At 45.9% G+C, this 17,162-nt stretch overlaps 1 protein-coding gene across 4 annotated transcripts; it reads left to right on the top strand.

The window, feature by feature from the left end:
* The first annotated feature begins 5,806 nt into the window (after nucleotides 1-5,806).
* LOC112080986 (F-box only protein 11) lies at nucleotides 5,807-16,863 on the top strand. Of its 4 annotated transcripts, none has more exons than XM_024146931.2 (21): nucleotides 5,807-6,106; nucleotides 7,507-7,661; nucleotides 8,051-8,132; nucleotides 8,241-8,385; nucleotides 8,601-8,730; nucleotides 8,901-8,984; nucleotides 9,093-9,225; nucleotides 9,316-9,422; nucleotides 9,520-9,631; nucleotides 9,773-9,879; nucleotides 12,520-12,657; nucleotides 12,755-12,972; nucleotides 13,880-14,060; nucleotides 14,155-14,277; nucleotides 14,436-14,521; nucleotides 14,631-14,962; nucleotides 15,075-15,182; nucleotides 15,596-15,676; nucleotides 16,047-16,155; nucleotides 16,303-16,401; nucleotides 16,624-16,863. In XM_024146931.2, the coding sequence occupies exons 1-21, from the start codon at nucleotides 6,019-6,021 to the stop codon at nucleotides 16,751-16,753; spliced, it is 2,748 nt and encodes a 915-aa protein (XP_024002699.1). In that variant the 5' UTR covers nucleotides 5,807-6,018; the 3' UTR covers nucleotides 16,754-16,863. The 4 variants fall into 4 exon arrangements, with proteins under 4 accessions (XP_024002699.1, XP_070298904.1, XP_024002698.1 ...); XM_024146930.2 differs by having other exon boundaries at nucleotides 5,920-6,106; nucleotides 7,504-7,661; XM_070442803.1 differs by lacking the exon at nucleotides 15,596-15,676.
* The last annotated feature ends 299 nt before the right edge of the window (nucleotides 16,864-17,162 follow it).

Genomic DNA, 17,162 nt, shown 5'->3' with positions numbered 1-17,162 from the left:
TTACCACCGCTGTGTCGTCAGMAAATTTGATGGTGTTGGGAGTCGTGCGTGGCCATGTAATCGTGGGTGAACAAGGAGTACAGAAGGGGACTAAGCACACACCCATGAGGGCCCCCCATGTTGAGGGCCAGCATAGCGGACGTTTTGTTGCCTATCCACACCAGCTGGGGGCGGCCCGTCAGGAAGTCCAGGATCCAGTAGCAGATCAGCCATGATCAGAGCATTGTCTTCTTCTTCAAATTGGCTTGTTTGTGAACGTCTTCAAACAATTTCACCACCATCTACTAGACACAATAAATGAATGACACAAAAGGTTTGGTTCAATACTCCAGCACTGCATGTGGTGGTAAATCACCAATATTAGCTTAACACTTAACATATAAAAAATGTAAAACCCTGTTAAAACGATGTAYTAGAAACACTACCTTTTACTATGTTGTTTTGCATTGCATCAAACAAATGTTTGCTTTCATGTTTAAACTTCAAAGAAAGAAACCTGTCAATTATTTAAGAGGCACTGTTGGTTTGAATTCTTTGTTGTACAGTCTACTTAATTAGTTTGACRTATTGCGTTGAGATGTGAAATAGTGGCCTGATTTGGTTTAGACAATTAAAAGTCTTGTTAAGTTTTGGGCCKATCGTGTGAACTTTGGTTTTATTTACTGTTGTGGGGCACTTTTAGGGGCACTTTTGACACTGCTGGAGACGTGAAGAGAAACAGAGACGTACACTGTTGAGTTTAAACTTTTACATCTGATGGGGCCTCCCGAGTGGTACAGCGGTCTAGGACACTGCATCACAGTGCTAGAGGCATCACTACAAACCCGGGTTCGATCCTGAGCTGTATCACAACCCGGCCGCGATCGGGAGTCCCATTGGGCGGCGCACAATTGTCTGGGTTAGAGGAGGGTTTGGCCGGGGGGGCTTTACTTGGCTCATCGCGCTCTAGTGACTCCTTGTGGTGGGCTGGGCGCCTGCAGGTCGACCTCATCGTCAGTTGAACGGTGTTTCCTTCGACACATTGGTGCGGCTGGCTTCCAGCTTCCAGGTTAAGCTGGCGGGTGTTAAGAAGCGCGGTTTGGCGAGTCATGTTTTGGAGGACGCATGACTCAACCTTCGCCTCCCGAGACCATTGGGAAGTTGCAGCGAAAGTTTGGCGGGTCACATTTCCCCTGTCTTCTCAATATAAAGTTCAAGATATGTTTAATCTTTTTAATAGATATATAAAGATGTTTGTGTTTGTTTGTTGTTGTTTGCAGACCCGGGTCAAATGCAACTCCAAAGTATTTGAGGTGCTTTGAGTTTTGGAGATGCGCCTAATTTAGCCTAGAAAGTTGAAAGTGTTCGGTATAGTGTGTACTGGCAGCACAGAGAGAAGCCAAAACTAACCCTCACCCACGCACTTGATTCATTTCTTGTGTTATCAGAAACATTCTGTCCTTCAGCACATCCAAATTGTTCAAGGTCAAAGACCAATCCCCCAACCCTTCTGTGTGTGTGTGTGTGTGTGTGTGTGTGTGTGTGTGTGTGTGTGTGGTGTGTGTGTGTGTGTGTGTGTGTGTGTGTGGGTGTGTGTGTGTGTGTGTGTGTGTGTGTGAGAGAGCGAAAGAGAGTGAGTGAGAGGAGGTTACACAGCTGCACGCAGCCGGTTTATCATGAGGACGGAAATGGCTGGTAGATATGCCTCATACACACACAGTCTATCAAACACACACACTCTAAAGATGTTATTTCAAGGTTGCAGGTGCAAGGCGGGTCCATGAGTCCACCTGAATGTGGAAAAACACTGATACCAGTCCCAAATCAACCCCCAGTCCCTAGGCCTAGCTACTAACACTTACCACCTACCAGGGCAGCGGGGTAGCCTAGCGATTAGAGCGTTAGTCCTGTACCAAAAGGTCGCTAGTTTGAATCCCCGAGCCGACAAGGTGACAATTCTACCGGTGTGCCCTTGAGCAAGAACTAAACCTAAATTGCTCCAGGGGGCGCGTTGATACTGCCTGTGACCCCACTCAGGAAGAGTTGGGAAATGCAAAAAAACACATTTCAAAATCACATGTGTATTAATAGGACAAATATAAGCACCCACCAAATTATACTGAACAAAAATTTAAACGCAACATGTAAAGTGTTTGTTTCACGAGCTGAAATAAAAGATCCAGAAATGTTCCATATGCAACAGCTTATTTCTCTCAAATGTTGTAACAAATTTATTTACATCCCTGTTAGTGAACATTTCTCCTGAAGCTGATTAAACAGCATGAATATTACACAGGTGCACCTTGTGCTGGGGGCAATAAAAGGCACATTTTAAATGTGCAGTTTTGTCACACAACACAACGCCACAGATGTCTCAAATTGAGGGAGCGTGAATTGGCATGCTGACTGCAGGAATGTCCACCAGAGCTGTTGTCAGAGAATTAATGTTCATTTCTCTACCATAACCTGCCTCCAACATAATTTTTGAGAATTTGGCAGTACGTCCAATCGGCCTCACAACCGCAGACCACATGTAACCACGCCAGCCCAGGACCTCCACATCCGGCTTCTTCACCTGCAGGATCGTTTGAGACCAGCCACCCGGACAGCTGATGAAACTGTGGGTTTGCACAACTGAGAATTTCTGCACAAACTGTCAGAAACCGTCTCAGGGAAAGCTCATCTGCGTGCTCGTCGTCCTCACCAGGGTCTTGACCTGACTGCAGTTTGGCGTCGTAAACTACTTCAGTGGGCAAATACTCACCTGGCACGCTGGAGAAATGTGCTCTTCACGGATTAGTCCCAGTTTCAACTGTACCGGTCAGATGGCAGACAGCGTGTATGGCGTGGTGTGGTCGAGCGGTTTGCTGATGTCAACGTTGTGAACATAGTGCCCTATGGTGGTGGTGGGTTATGGTATGGGCAGGGATAAGCTACAGACAACGAACACAATTGCATTTTATCTACTGCAATTTGAATGCAACAGAGATATCGTGACGAGATCCTTAAGGCCATTGTCGTGCCATTCATCCGCCGCCATCACATGTTTCAGCATGATAATGCACAGCCCCATGTTGCAAGGACACAATTCGTCCTTTTTTTAAGGTATTTTCTTTATTGAACCTTTATTTAACTATTTACAATGACGGCCTACCAAAATGCAAAAGGCCTCCTGCGGGGACGGGGGCTGGGATTAAAAATACATTTTAAAATACAATATAAATATAGGATCATTCGCATATAAATGGATGAGAGAGCTTCCTACTGCCTGAGCTATGTTGTTGATGTAAATTGAGAAGAAAGTGGGCCTAGGATTAAGCCTTGGGGTACTCCCTTGGTGACAGGCAGTGGCTGAGACAGCAGATTTTCTGACTTTATACACTGCACTCTTTGAGAGAGGTAGTTAGCAAACCAGGCCAAAGACCCCTCAGAGACACTAATACTCCTTCGCCAGCCCACAAGAATGGATGGTCTACCGTATCAAAAGCTTTGGCCAAGTCAATAAAATAGCAGCACAAAAATTGCTTAGAATCAAGGGCAATGGTGACATCATTGAGGACCTTTAAGGTTGCAGTGACACATCCATAACCTGGGTGGAAACCAGATTGTATACCAGAGAGAATACTATAGACATCAAGAAAGCCAGTCAGTTGATTATTGAAAAGTTTTTCCAACACTTTTGATAAACAGAGCCAAATAGAAATAGGCCTATATAGGCCTATAACAGTTAGGATCAGCTTGATCTCCCCCTTTAAATAAAGGACAAACTGTGGCTGCCTTCCAAGCAATGGGAACCTCCCCAAAGAGGAGAGACAGGTTATAAAGGTCAGAGACAGGCTTGGTGATGATAGGGGCAGCAACATTAAAGAATAAAGGGTCTAAACCATATGACCCAGATGTTTTTTTGAGGTGCTCCTTTTGCACCTTGGGATCAGTGACTGCCTGCAGGGAGAAACTTCGTAGTGGGGCAGGGGRAAAAGAGGGAGAAGCATCGGGGATAGTCGCATTAGAAGGGGTGGGAGATGAGGAAATGTTGGACGGGCAAGGAGGCATGGCTGAGTCAAATAGGAATTCTGACTTAATGAAGTGGTGATTAAAGAGCTCAGCCATGTGCTTCTTGTCAGTAACAACCACATCATCAACATTAAGGGAGATGGGCAGCTGTGATGAGGGTTTATTCTCCAGGTCTTTAACCTTTTTCCAGAACTTCTTGGGGTTAGACCCACAGAGMGAGAACTGCTCCTAAAAGTAACTAACTTTGGCCTTCTGGATAGCCTGAGTGCACTTATTTCTYATTTRMCTGAACRAGAGCCAGTCAGCCTGAGTATGCGTGTGCCGAGCCTTTCGCCAAATGCAATTTTTGAGGTGGAGTAACTCTGCAAGATCACGGTCGAACAAGGGGTTGAACCTGTTTTTAATTCTAATTTTCTTTATGGAGGTGTGTTTGTTAACAATACCACTGAAAGTATTTAAAAAAATAAGTTCAAAGCGACAGAGTGGATCAACCTAATTCTATACCATTTACAGAGGCCAGTTCATGAAGGAAGGCTTGCTCATTAAAGTTTTTTACCAAGTGTCTATGACAAATCAGAACAGGTCGTTTCACTCAGCAGCCATTACGAACACAGGCTGTAAAACAGTGATCACTAAGGTCATTACAGAAAACACCAGACTGATGCCTATCAGGATTATTTGTGAGGATAACATCAAGGAGAGTAGCCTTTTCTGGRTGTTTGGAGTCATACCTTGTGGGACTGGTAATAATCTGAGAAAGATTTAGGGAGTCCCATTGCTTAATGACTTGGTCAGGTGTTTTTAGCATGTCCCAGTTGAGGTCACCAAGCAGGACAAATTCAGACTTAGTGTAAGGGGCCAGGAGAGAGCTTAGGGCAGGWAGGGTACAGGCCGGTGCTGATGGAGGACGATAGCACCCAGCAACAGTCAACAAAGAGCTATTTGAAAGTTGAATGCTTAAAACCAGCAAATCAAATTGTTTGGGGACAGACTTCCAACAGATGCATATCTGTATTCTCAGGTAAGTGARTTCCATWGATTAGGGCTTAATGAATGTATTTCAATTGACTGATTTCCTTCTATGAACTGTAACTCAGCAAAACCGTTGAAATTGTTGCGTTTATATTTTTGTTCAGTGTATTGTTATGTACACATCAAAGGACAACTAGAGGGCAACATTGCACCATATTTCTAGACCGTCCCCTAGTGATCAGATTCACAACCAGGCGACTAGGTTTAGTATGCAGTACAGTAGCCACTTACCCATTAACACGCAACATCTGCGCAAGCGAATGCCCTAAAACATGATCTTGAGCATGGAAGTAGCACACACACATACAAGTGTTACAGTACCAGGCTAGAGGTAGCTGGTTTTGTCCTCAATTATATCAATTATGTTACTGACCATTGCTTTGACTGATCAGCGTGCCCACTCTACTATCCTGTAGCCTATCCTGGGTTGTATCCATACGGTTGGTTCTGGCCCACTGCCTATCCTGGGTTATAGCCATAGGTTTGGTTCTGGCCCACTGCCTCTGTTGTGTGGTTATCCTAACCAAAAACGCCCTGCGGCTATGCAAAGCAGAGATCCTCTCCCTCCCCTCCTGCTTTATCACACTTGATTCAGCTAAGCAACTGCTCCACAGGACCTTGACTTACTTATTCAGGTGTGTTGTGTAGCGTTGGAGCCAAAGTCTGCACTCCAATCTACACGAGGGCAGTGTTCTCAAGAGGACCTGTGTATGCTTGGCCACAGGAGGTCGCTGTGAGTCCAGGGTGTGATTGGTGGCAGACATCCTCCAGTGTTTTTTCCGACTGTCCCTGTGTGAGTTAATGGCTCCTCCTGYTAGATACGGAGCTGGTAGCGAGCAGTCCGAAAAACACTAACTACACCCGGGTAGATAGATAGCGCGCTGGGTGGTTTGAGAGAGAGGCTCGCCGGGTTGTAGTCGAGGCCTGGTGTTAAAGCGTGAAGCGGATGGTCGAGGAAAGCGTTCTGTATTTTAACAACAGACTCTCCAAAAAATGAACTCCGTCAGAGCCACCAACCGGAGACCCAGGCGAGTCTCAAGGCCGCGCCCGGTGCAGCCYGACCGGAACGAGGGGGACCGAGGTGAGAGGGACCATCGCCAGAGCACTGTWGGGCTGTAGTCGTGTCAGGGCGGCAAGGTTCCACAGTGACCCCAGCCTCAGCTGCCTGGCACGAGAGTTATTTAGGCAAAGCCGAGGCTTGTACCTCTGTGGCACAGGCCGCGCTTTGTTTGGCTTGAGTGACTGTGGCTACCAGTGGGGCTGGGGGGTAGCGTGAGTACTTCCCTGCTGCGTAGTTCGCTAACGCGTTGACTAGCTAACGTTAACTAACCCATATAACTATGCAGCCATCCATAACGTCGACCATGGCGAACCCACTGACTTTGACAGATTGGGAATGGACATGGCAGTAACGTTACTAGCTAGCTATCATCGGCTTCTAACGAAATTAATCTRCGTTGTATTTTGAACTGACATTTTTGGGGTGTGCTGCCCATACTCCAGTAACTAGCTAGTTACTTTAGCTCGCTAACGACAAGCTATGAATGTCTACTTTAGCGATGAACGATCAGCCGCAATTTAGACAAGTAACGTTACATTTTCTTGTTAAGCAGTCAACCAGCTAGTTAACTGCGTGACTCACACTCATCAGACATTTAATTTAACAAGCTAACTACCTAGTTAAGCTAACCAGTTATGTCTAACTGAGCGCTAACGTTGGCTAACTAGCTGTGTTTGTTTACATGGCAGATTTACTAGCGAACAGTAGTACCTACGTAGTTGAGTTTTGACTCATCGGTGCAGGTCTGGTCGGCCCGGTTACCTGCAGGTCAACTTTTCTGGGCTTATAGGGGCTGTGGCTTTGTTATCGCAGTGTGATGGGCAAGAGGCCGTTGGCCAGCTAGGGAAGGACATTGTGGGGCTCAGTCGGGCCCTATTCTGGTAGTCAAACCGCAGGGACGCATCTGCAGTTATCAATCACCAACCATAATATGTCACCCACACAGCGTTGTAATACAATAGCCTACCCCTGTCATATATTAAACACATCTATGACACCACCCAGTCTATGAATGACCTAAAATCGTTTTAGAAGAGGTGGACTAGAATGACATTGATCAGCTGTCATTACTAATAAATGTGTTTTTAATCAGCCCTTTACACCCTTACCAACTGCAGTAGTGATTAGTCTGTGTGGGTGGATGGTGTTGTTTAAATGGCATCTGCCTGCTGGTGTTTGTTTGTTGAACTGTGCTGATGGAGAAGATGTATGTGTCTTTGCGCTGTGTTTACACAGGAAGCACAATTCTGATATTTTTAACACTAATTTGTGTTTCGACCAATCAGATCAGCTATGGAAAAGATCTGACGTAATTGGTCAAAGGACCAATTAGTGGAAAAAAGATCAGAATTGGGCTGCCAGTGTAAACGCAGCCTATATGTGTCAGACTTTGTTCTGACTGTGTCCTCTGTGTCCAGCAGATGAGGAGGCTCCAGCTGCAGCAGCGGAGGTGGCTGTGGAGGAGTCTGGGCCTGCAGCTGGGAACAGCCCCTACCAGCTCCGACGCAAGTCTCTACTGCCCAAGAGAACAGCCTCCAGTACTGCAGCGGCCTGCCCCAGCAAGACCGCTATGGAGGTCAGTCCGAGAGAGAGSACCATTCTGTGTTTGTTCACATCCCTTCATTGATTTAAAAGGACTGGTTTGTGGTCCTGTATTTCTGATGGTAGAGCATGGTGCTTGCACCACCAGGGTTGCGGGTTTAATTCCCGGGGCCACCCATACGTAAAATGTATACATGCATGACTAAGTCGATTTGGATAAAAGTGTCTGCTAAATGGCATATGTTATGTTATTCTGATACATTATTTMTGAAACAGTGTAAACTCCCACTGGCACCAGTGTACATTTCGGGAGAATGGTAGAGGACAGTATTGGTGTGAGAGAGACAGAATGTGTGTGTGTTAGTGTCTCAGTCATTGGGGGAGGTAGCTGTGTGTTTGTTACTGATATGTGTTCTGACACAGGGAGCGTCCACCTCGACGACAGAACCCTTCGGTCCCCGAGCCAAACGAGCCAGGGTCTCTGGCAGGAGCCACGACCTGCCAGGTAAGAATGTGTGTCTAGGCGTTCAAGTCAATGACGTGAGGTGTCTGCATGGCTCTTTCTACAACTGTATGTATCATCTATTCATACTAATGGAAACTGTGTGTCTAGCGGCTCTAGCAGAGCAGTACCTGCAGCAGAAGCTTCCAGATGAGGTGGTTCTGAAGATTTTCTCATATCTCCTGGAGCAGGACCTCTGTCAGACTGCCTGCGTCTGCAAACGTTTCAGCGAGCTAGCCAACGACCCTATACTCTGGTACACAATCTTCAGTGGACTKTGACTCTATACTGAAGGGAAAACAAAGACATATTTTCTTGCCCATTGTAGTTAACGTAATAGTTAACTGATATTTCACCCCAAAACAATCTGTCACTATCGACCGTTATTGGTCCACACTGACATGAAGGCAGTTCATTTGTGCATCCCTCCATGCCTGAAGTATACCTTTTGCCTTTTCTGTGTGTGTCCAGGAAGCGTCTGTACATGGAGGTGTTTGAGTACACCCGTCCCATGATGCACCCCGAGCCAGGAAAGTTCTACCAGGTCAGCCCTGAGGAACACGACCACCCAAACCCCTGGAAGGACAGCTTYCAACAACTGGTGGGTAGACTGTGTGTGTGTGTCAGTGTTTTCCATTAGGGCATGAATTCKGTTAATTAGCCGGTTACATAAAAATTTGTATTACTCTATGTATTATACTGGTGTGTGTGTGTGGTTAGACAAACATTGTGTTAATGTTATTTTAACATTGTTGTAAAATTGTGTTGCAGTATAAAGGAGCCCATGTGAAGCCAGGCTTTGCTGAACATTTCTACAGCAACCCTGGGAGGTTTAAAGGCAGGGAGAATATGCTGGTAAGAGACACATCATTATACTCATGGTCTACTGAAAGCACATTTTTCAATATGGCTGCGAGCCAGCTCCATTCTAGCCTGATTTGATGTAACCGTGTCTGTCTCCAGTACTATGACACCATAGAAGATGCGTTAGGAGGGGTGCAGGAGAGTCATTTTGATGGGCTGATCTTCGTCCACTCTGGGATCTACACTGACGAGTGGATCTACATAGAGTCCCCTATCACCATGATTGGAGCAGGTACTGTGTGTGGTCTGTCTGTCTCTTGCTCTTTCTACCTCTGTCTGTATTATCTAGTGGTAGAAATTGCCTTTCTTTTTGTGTGTGTAGCTCCTGGTAAGGTGTCTGATAAAGTGGTTATTGAGAACACCAGAGACTCRACGTTTGTCTTCATGGAGGGATCGGAGGACGCCTACGTAGGATACATGACCATTAGGGTACGCTGCTAACACAGATCCAACTCTCTCTCTCACACACACACACACACACACACTCTCCCCACATCTCCCCTCTAACCTGTTGTTTCATCTTCAGTTTAACCCAGATGATAAGTCAGCTCAGCACCACAACGCCCACCACTGTCTGGAGATCACTGTCAACTGTTCYCCCAACATAGACCACTGTATCATCAGATCTACCTGCACAGGTAATGTGCACACAGTCCGCAGTCGGGCTTGTGTGTTTTGCCTGTGTTTTGCCTGTTTAGATTTTCTCCAGTGTGTGGATGTTGGGTAATGTAGTTTGTCTCCAGTGGGGCATGTTGGGTAAAGTAGTTTCTCTACTCCAGTGGGCTCGGCTGTGTGTGTGAGCGGCCAGGGGGCGTGTCCTACCATCAAACACTGCAACATCAGCGACTGTGAGAACGTTGGACTTTACATCACCGACCATGCACAGGTAAACGAACACATCACCGACCATACACAGGTAAACGAACACATCACCGACCATACACACCACTGACCACTCTTAAACACCCTCTCTGACTGTGTATTCCTGCACGGTATCTATGAGGATAATGTATTGCACGGTATCTATGGGGATAAGTAAGGGAGAAACGCCCACGTTCTGTTCATTACCTTGKAAATATTGGACGAGGGGGAGCCGAGTCCGTTTGCCAAGGTAATGTACGGAGGAGCAGAGGCGTATACCACAGTTGCCAAGGAAAACCATGTTAAAGCACACATTTACTGGTAGAAATTAAATGTATTCGTTGATATTTAAATGTTTAAGTGAATTCATACTTTCTCATCTTCTGGTTGCTAGAGACGTGATCTAGTCTTTCATTCGATTAGTTCGATATTTATGGCCGCTACCCAGTCGTTGGTTCTTTATGTTCCGTTGCCATGCTCTCTGGCAACATTCTTATCCCTTGCTTGCTAGCTAGCCAACTAGCTACGGCTAACACAGTAATGTTTTTGCCTGGCATAGCTACAAGAGTGTGCCTTCTCGTCAGGACACTCGTCAACACTCGTCAACACTGTTCGTTACGAGGAGATATGCATTGCATATCAAACACTAGGCTAGAAGCTAGCTAAATAGGTTGTTGCTAGCAAACCTGCCAACATGGCAACTGAATTAAAATGTTAAAAAAATAAGATGGTGAAAGCAGCGGGTCAAACTAGAAACATGAAGAAGGATTTGACAGCATAGCGCCACTTGCATCGTGACTGCAACAGTAGCGACCAGATAAATTCATGTTTATCACTCACCACGCTAGATCAGATGCTATTAAAAAAAAAKATCTATTTGCAAAAACAAATCGCTTGCTAGCTACGTTTTTCATCGTTGGACCTGCGTTTACTATGTTTCCAATTTTGGTGTGTGGTTGTTGGTTTAGCTTTCTGTAACTGTAGCAAGTATGGTTTGCATGTGTACAGTCGTGGCCAAGAGTTTTGAGAATGACACAAATATACATTTTCACAAAGTCTGCTGCCTCAGTTTGTATGATGGCAATTTGCATATACTCCAGAATGTTATGAAGAGTGATCAGATTAATTGCAAAGTCCCTCTTTGCCATGCAAATGAACTGAATCCCCAAAAAACTTTTCCACTGCATTTCAGCCCTGCCACAAAAGGACCAGCTAACATCATGTCAGTGATTCTCTCGTTAACACAGGTGTGAGTGTTGAAGAGGACAAGGCTGGAGATCACTCTGTCATGCTGATTGAGTTCGAATAACAGACTGGAAGCTTCAGAAGGAGGGTGGTGCTTGGAATCATTCTTCCTCTGTCAACCATGGTTACCTGCAAAGGAAACACGTGCCGTCATCATTGCTTTGCACAAAAATGGCTTTACAGGCAAGGATATTGCTGCCAGTAAGATTGCACCTAAATCAACCATCAAGAACTTCAAGGAGAGCGGTTCAATTGTTGTGAAGAAGGCTTCAGGGCGTCCAAGAAAGTCCAGCAAGCGCCAGGACGTCTCCCAAAGTTGATTCAGCTGCGGGATCGGGGCACCACCAGTACAGAGCTTGCTCAGGAATGGCAGCAGGCAGTGTTGAGTGCATCACAGTGAGACGAAGATTTTTGGAGGATGGCCTGGTGTTAAGAAGGGCAGCAAAGAAGCCACTTCTCTCCAGGAAAAACATCAGGGACAGACTGATATTCTGCAAAAGGTACAGGGATTGGACTGCTGAGGACTGGGGTAAAGTCATTTTCTCTGATGAATCCCCTTTCCGATTGTTTGGGGGAAAAAGCTTGTCCGGAGAAGAACAAGGTGAGTGCTACCATCAGATCCTGTGTCATGCCACAGTAAAGCATCCTGAGACCATTCATGTGTGGGGTTGCTTCTCAGCCAAGGGAGTGGGAACACTCACAATTTGCCTAAGAACACAGCCATGAATAAAGAATGATACCAACCACATCCTCCGAGAGCAAACTTCTCCCTACATCCAGGAACAGTATTGGGTACGAACAAGGCCTTTTTCCGCATGATGGAGCACCTTGCCATAGGAAAAGTGATAAACTAAGTGGCTCGGGGAACAAAACATCGATATTTTGGGTCCATGGCCAGGAAATTCCCCAGACCTTAATCCCATTGAGAACTTGTGGTCAATCCTCAAGAGGCGGGTGGACAAACAAAAACCCACAAATTCTGACAAACTCCAAGCATTGAAAAAGAAGGGTCAACACTGCAAATATTGACTCTTTGCATCAACTTCATGTAATTGTCAATAAAAGCCTTTGACACTAATGAAATACTTGTAATTATACTTCAGTATTCCATAGTAACATCTGACAAAAATATCTAAAGACACTGAAGCAGCAAACCTTGTGGAAATTAATATTTGTTATTCTCAAAACTTTTGACCACGACTGTAGGAGCATATTGCATCATGATTGCAAGGTGTCGCAATGTTTTTCCCAACTGTCCCGTTTTCTGGTTTTAATGCCCTTCTGGCCAATCAGAAACGAGTATTCAACAATGCTGTGGTATAATGATGTGACAATGTATTGCGGGTTATCTATGAGGATAATGGTGTGATAATGTGTTGCAGGGTATCTATGAGGATAATGTTGTGATAATGTGTTGCAGGGTATTTATGAGGATAATGAGATCAGTAATAATGCATTGGCGGGAATCTGGGTAAAAAACCACGGCAACCCCATCATCAGACGAAACCACATCCACCACGGCCGAGATGTAGGAGTCTTCACCTTCGACCACGGCATGGTAACTCGCTGACCTATAACCTCTCACCCTCCATTTCCCAGGTTTTTACATTGGTGCTGTACATTGCAATGCTGACAGTATYTCTCTCTCCCCTCAGGGTTATTTTGAGAGTTGTAACATCCACAGGAATCGTATAGCAGGCTTTGAGGTGAAGGCGTATGCTAACCCTACAGTGGTTCGCTGTGAGATCCACCATGGCCAGACAGGGGGCATCTATGTGCATGAGAAAGGAAGAGGACAGTTTATAGAAAACAAGATCTACGCCAACAACTTCGCTGGAGTCTGGATCACCTCCAACAGCGACCCTACGATACGGTACACACACACACACACACACAATACTGTTACACACACACACACATACACACGCATAGTAACCCTACGATACTGTTACACACATACACAACACACGCATTATAACCCTACAATACTGTTACACACACCACCACACACACCCACAATACTTTACACACACACCTACAATACTGTACACATACAAATACACACACATAGTAACCCTACGATACGTACACACACAACCCTACAATACTGTTACACACACACATACATACCATAGAACCCTACATACACAGTACACACACACCCCCTACAATACTGTACACATACACAGCATAGTAACCCTACGATACAGTAAACACAACACACCCCTACATACTGTTACACACACACACACAATACACATAGTAACCCTACATACATACACACACACAACCCTACAATACTGTTACACACACAACCATACACACGCATAGTAACCCTACAGATACAGTACACACACACCCCTACAATACTTGTTACACACACATACACACGATAGTACCCTCAACGATACATACACACCACACCACCTACAATAACTGTTACACACACACATACACACGCTAGTAACCTACGAACAAGATCAACACACACACACACACACACACCACAATACTGTACACACAACACATCACTACGCATAGTAACCCTACACGTACATACACACACACACCCTACAATACTGTTACACACACATACTACACACCCATAGTAACCCCTACGAATACAACACACCACACCCCTACAATACTGTTACACCACACGCGCATAGTTGCACTACGATGCAGGAAACACACACACATAAAACTACTCTATGAAATTATAGACACTAACCCCTCTCTAAGTATTATGGGCTGTTTGTTGACGTTCTGTCCGTCTCTAGGGGCAATGCAATCTTTAATGGTAACCAAGGGGGCGTGTACATATTTGGCGATGGGCGTGGCCTGATCGAGGGGAACGATATCCATGGCAACGCTCTGGCAGGAATCCAAATCAGAACCAACAGCTGCCCAATTGTACGCCATAACAAGATCCACGACGGACAGCATGGCGGCATCTACGTGGTAAACAAACACACACTCTTCAAATGATTTTACTTGTATAGATCCTTGGGCTTGTGCATCTCAGGAGATTTTGCTAAGTGTTGTGTGTGTTCAGCATGAGAAGGGCCAGGGTGTGATCGAGGAGAACGAGGTGTACAGCAACACGCTGGCAGGAGTCTGGGTGACAACCGGCAGCACACCTGTCCTCCGYAGAAACCGCATCCACAGCGGCAAACAGGTAACACACAGCCCACACTCATTCTCTCACCGTTATCGATGGAAGAACAAGTACAAAAGGGATATTCTTGTATCCYGTGAGAATTGGAGGCCTGTCTCATTAGTGTCTGGACTCTAAATAGTTTAGAAGTCCGACCTAACGCCCTTTCTCCCTCTCAGGTTGGTGTSTATTTCTATGACAACGGCCATGGGGTGTTGGAAGACAACGACATCTACAATCACATGTACTCCGGCGTTCAAATACGGTACGTCCTGCCTCTTCACACGCCAGTCCAACGCAGGACACACGGTGGGTACGATAACGTTTGACTAATGTTAGATGACGGTTTTACTAACACTGTTGGTTGTCTATAGGACGGGCAGCAACCCCAAGATCCGCCGCAACAAGATCTGGGGAGGACAGAACGGAGGCATCCTGGTCTACAACTCCGGTCTGGGTTTCATCGAGGACAATGAGATCTTCGACAACGCCATGGCGGGCGTGTGGATTAAGACGGACAGCAACCCCACGCTGCGGCGCAACAAGATCCACGACGGGAGAGACGGAGGCATCTGTATCTTCAACGGAGGGAGAGGTCTCCTGGAGGAGAACGATATCTTCAGGAACGCCCAGGCCGGGGTCCTCATCAGCACCAACAGCCACCCGGTCCTCCGCAAGAACCGCATCTTTGACGGCTTTGCTGCAGGTGAGCTGCCCGTGTGTAAAGATTTGACATGAACTTTACTGTACTGACTGGTCAATACTGTAGCCTACTCGTCGTCCGCCACCTGTGTTGAGGATGTCATTTCCTGTCTCAGGTATCGAGATAACCAACCACGCCACTGCAACTCTGGAGGGGAACCAGATCTTCAACAACCGTTTCGGAGGCCTGTTCCTCGCCTCGGGGGTGAACGTCACCATGAAAGGTAGCTAGCGCTAACAGGGTAGGGTAATGTAGCGCYAACAGGGTAGGGTRATGTAGCGCTAACAGACCAGACCAGTGGTAGTCAGTATATTTATGAGGGATCCACTTGTGAAACAACCTCGCTGGACGAGCCACCATAGGCTACCCATCGGAGAAAGGGGGTTGGGGGGGGGGGGGCAAGAATTCAAATAAATTCACACATGATATTTATAGATACTAATTAACATGGACAAACAAGCTATTTCATTCTCCATTGTAGGACACTTGGCTATTAGAAACAAATGTTACTAAATTATTTGATGAATCTTTTGAATATGGCCTTATTGCCATTATCTCTAAAGTTATAGCACAAAGATATTTGTTCAATTTCAGTCTGAAGGAAGTATATGGTTTTAATCAGTTCATTTCCCCCAGTCATTCTGTGCAGATTCATCACTCTCCCTTCTAACGAGTCCTACACAGCTTGTGTTCGTCGTAGATGGAAGCAGAAGACACGTATGTGTTCCTGAGAGTCTTTGCTTTCAGGAATGAGGTCATACTCTGTTCAACAGCTATAGTCAAATTCCTAGGAATATTATCTCTGTTTGTCCCAGCTGCTAATAGTGGATACTGGAGGTTACTGGCGTAACCATGGTTCTRTGTACTAATTAAGCAGCACATTCAGCTGACTGAATAATAACTTGCACAACACATTCATTCAGATTGTTGCAGAGAGACGCCAATAGGGTTGCCGTGAGACGCGCAGTGACTATGGCTGGCTTAGACTGTATAGAAAAAGGTTCTTGGTCGCTCTCTGGATATGTGATCTTTTGGGAATGTCTATCAAGTGGACAGGCTCTCATCCTCTGCTCCGCCTCTCTTCCAGATAATAAGATAATGAATAACCAGGATGCCATAGAGAAAGCTGTGAGCAGAGGACAATGTCTCTACAAGATCTCCAGCTACACCTCCTACCCCATGCATGACTTTTACAGGTACACACACCAGCCCATGCACGACTCCTACAAGTACACAGACACACACCAGCCCATGCACGACTCCTACAAGTACACAGACGACATTTAGTCACAGGTACACAGCAGTTACTCCACTGATGTTTCCTTTGACCTGTGTGTGTCCAGGTGTCACACCTGCAATACGACAGACCGGAACGCCATCTGTGTAAACTGCATCAAGAAGTGTCACCAAGGACACGACGTGGAGTTTATACGGCACGATAGGTGAGTAGCACACACCAACCGTTTACTACCAACTAGATGGTCCCACTTGTGGCGTTTTGTTTCAAAAGAATTGAAGGACTGTCAGAACTATTTTTCGACGAGAATCTTTTTAGAATAACAGGATAACAACTTCTATATGTTTTCATTATGTTTTGGATCGTTCTTTCTCTCACGCCCTCTCCTGTCTTGTAATCCGTGTTACCCCCATCTCTCTCTCCGTAGGTTTTTCTGTGACTGTGGAGCGGGAACTCTGTCCAACCCCTGTACTCTGGCTGGAGAACCCACACACGACACGGACACACTTTACGACTCAGCCCCGCCCATAGAGTCCAATACACTGCAACACAACTGAACACACACACACATCACATGTACACACACACACTACATAAACACACACCCTATAATCTACATACACACACTACATAACACACATTCATAACACACTCATATATATATATATATGCACACACAGACATATACACCACTCACACACGCTGGCCATAGGGAGCCAGAGAGACTGAATACGGTGTTCTCAGCAGGGACTGGCATAGAGGAACCCTGAGATTCAGAGACTGAATACGGTGTTCTCAGCAGGGACTGGCATTGAGGAACCCTGAGATTCAGAGAGAGACCGAGACAGTGATGCACTTGGGAGTCTCTTCTAAAGGGAACTATGAAGCTGGTCTGAATTTGACTGGTCTGGTCTGGATTAGCCTCTGGTCTACGGTGATGAGAAACTGACTCGTACTGAACGGCCA

This window comes from Salvelinus sp. IW2-2015, unplaced genomic scaffold, assembly GCF_002910315.2.
Source record: "Salvelinus sp. IW2-2015 unplaced genomic scaffold, ASM291031v2 Un_scaffold16629, whole genome shotgun sequence".
In the NCBI taxonomy this organism is placed as follows: Eukaryota; Metazoa; Chordata; class Actinopteri; order Salmoniformes; family Salmonidae; genus Salvelinus; species Salvelinus sp. IW2-2015.
Note: the sequence above shows the minus strand (reverse complement) of the source record. Positions and strands in the feature narration are given on the sequence as shown.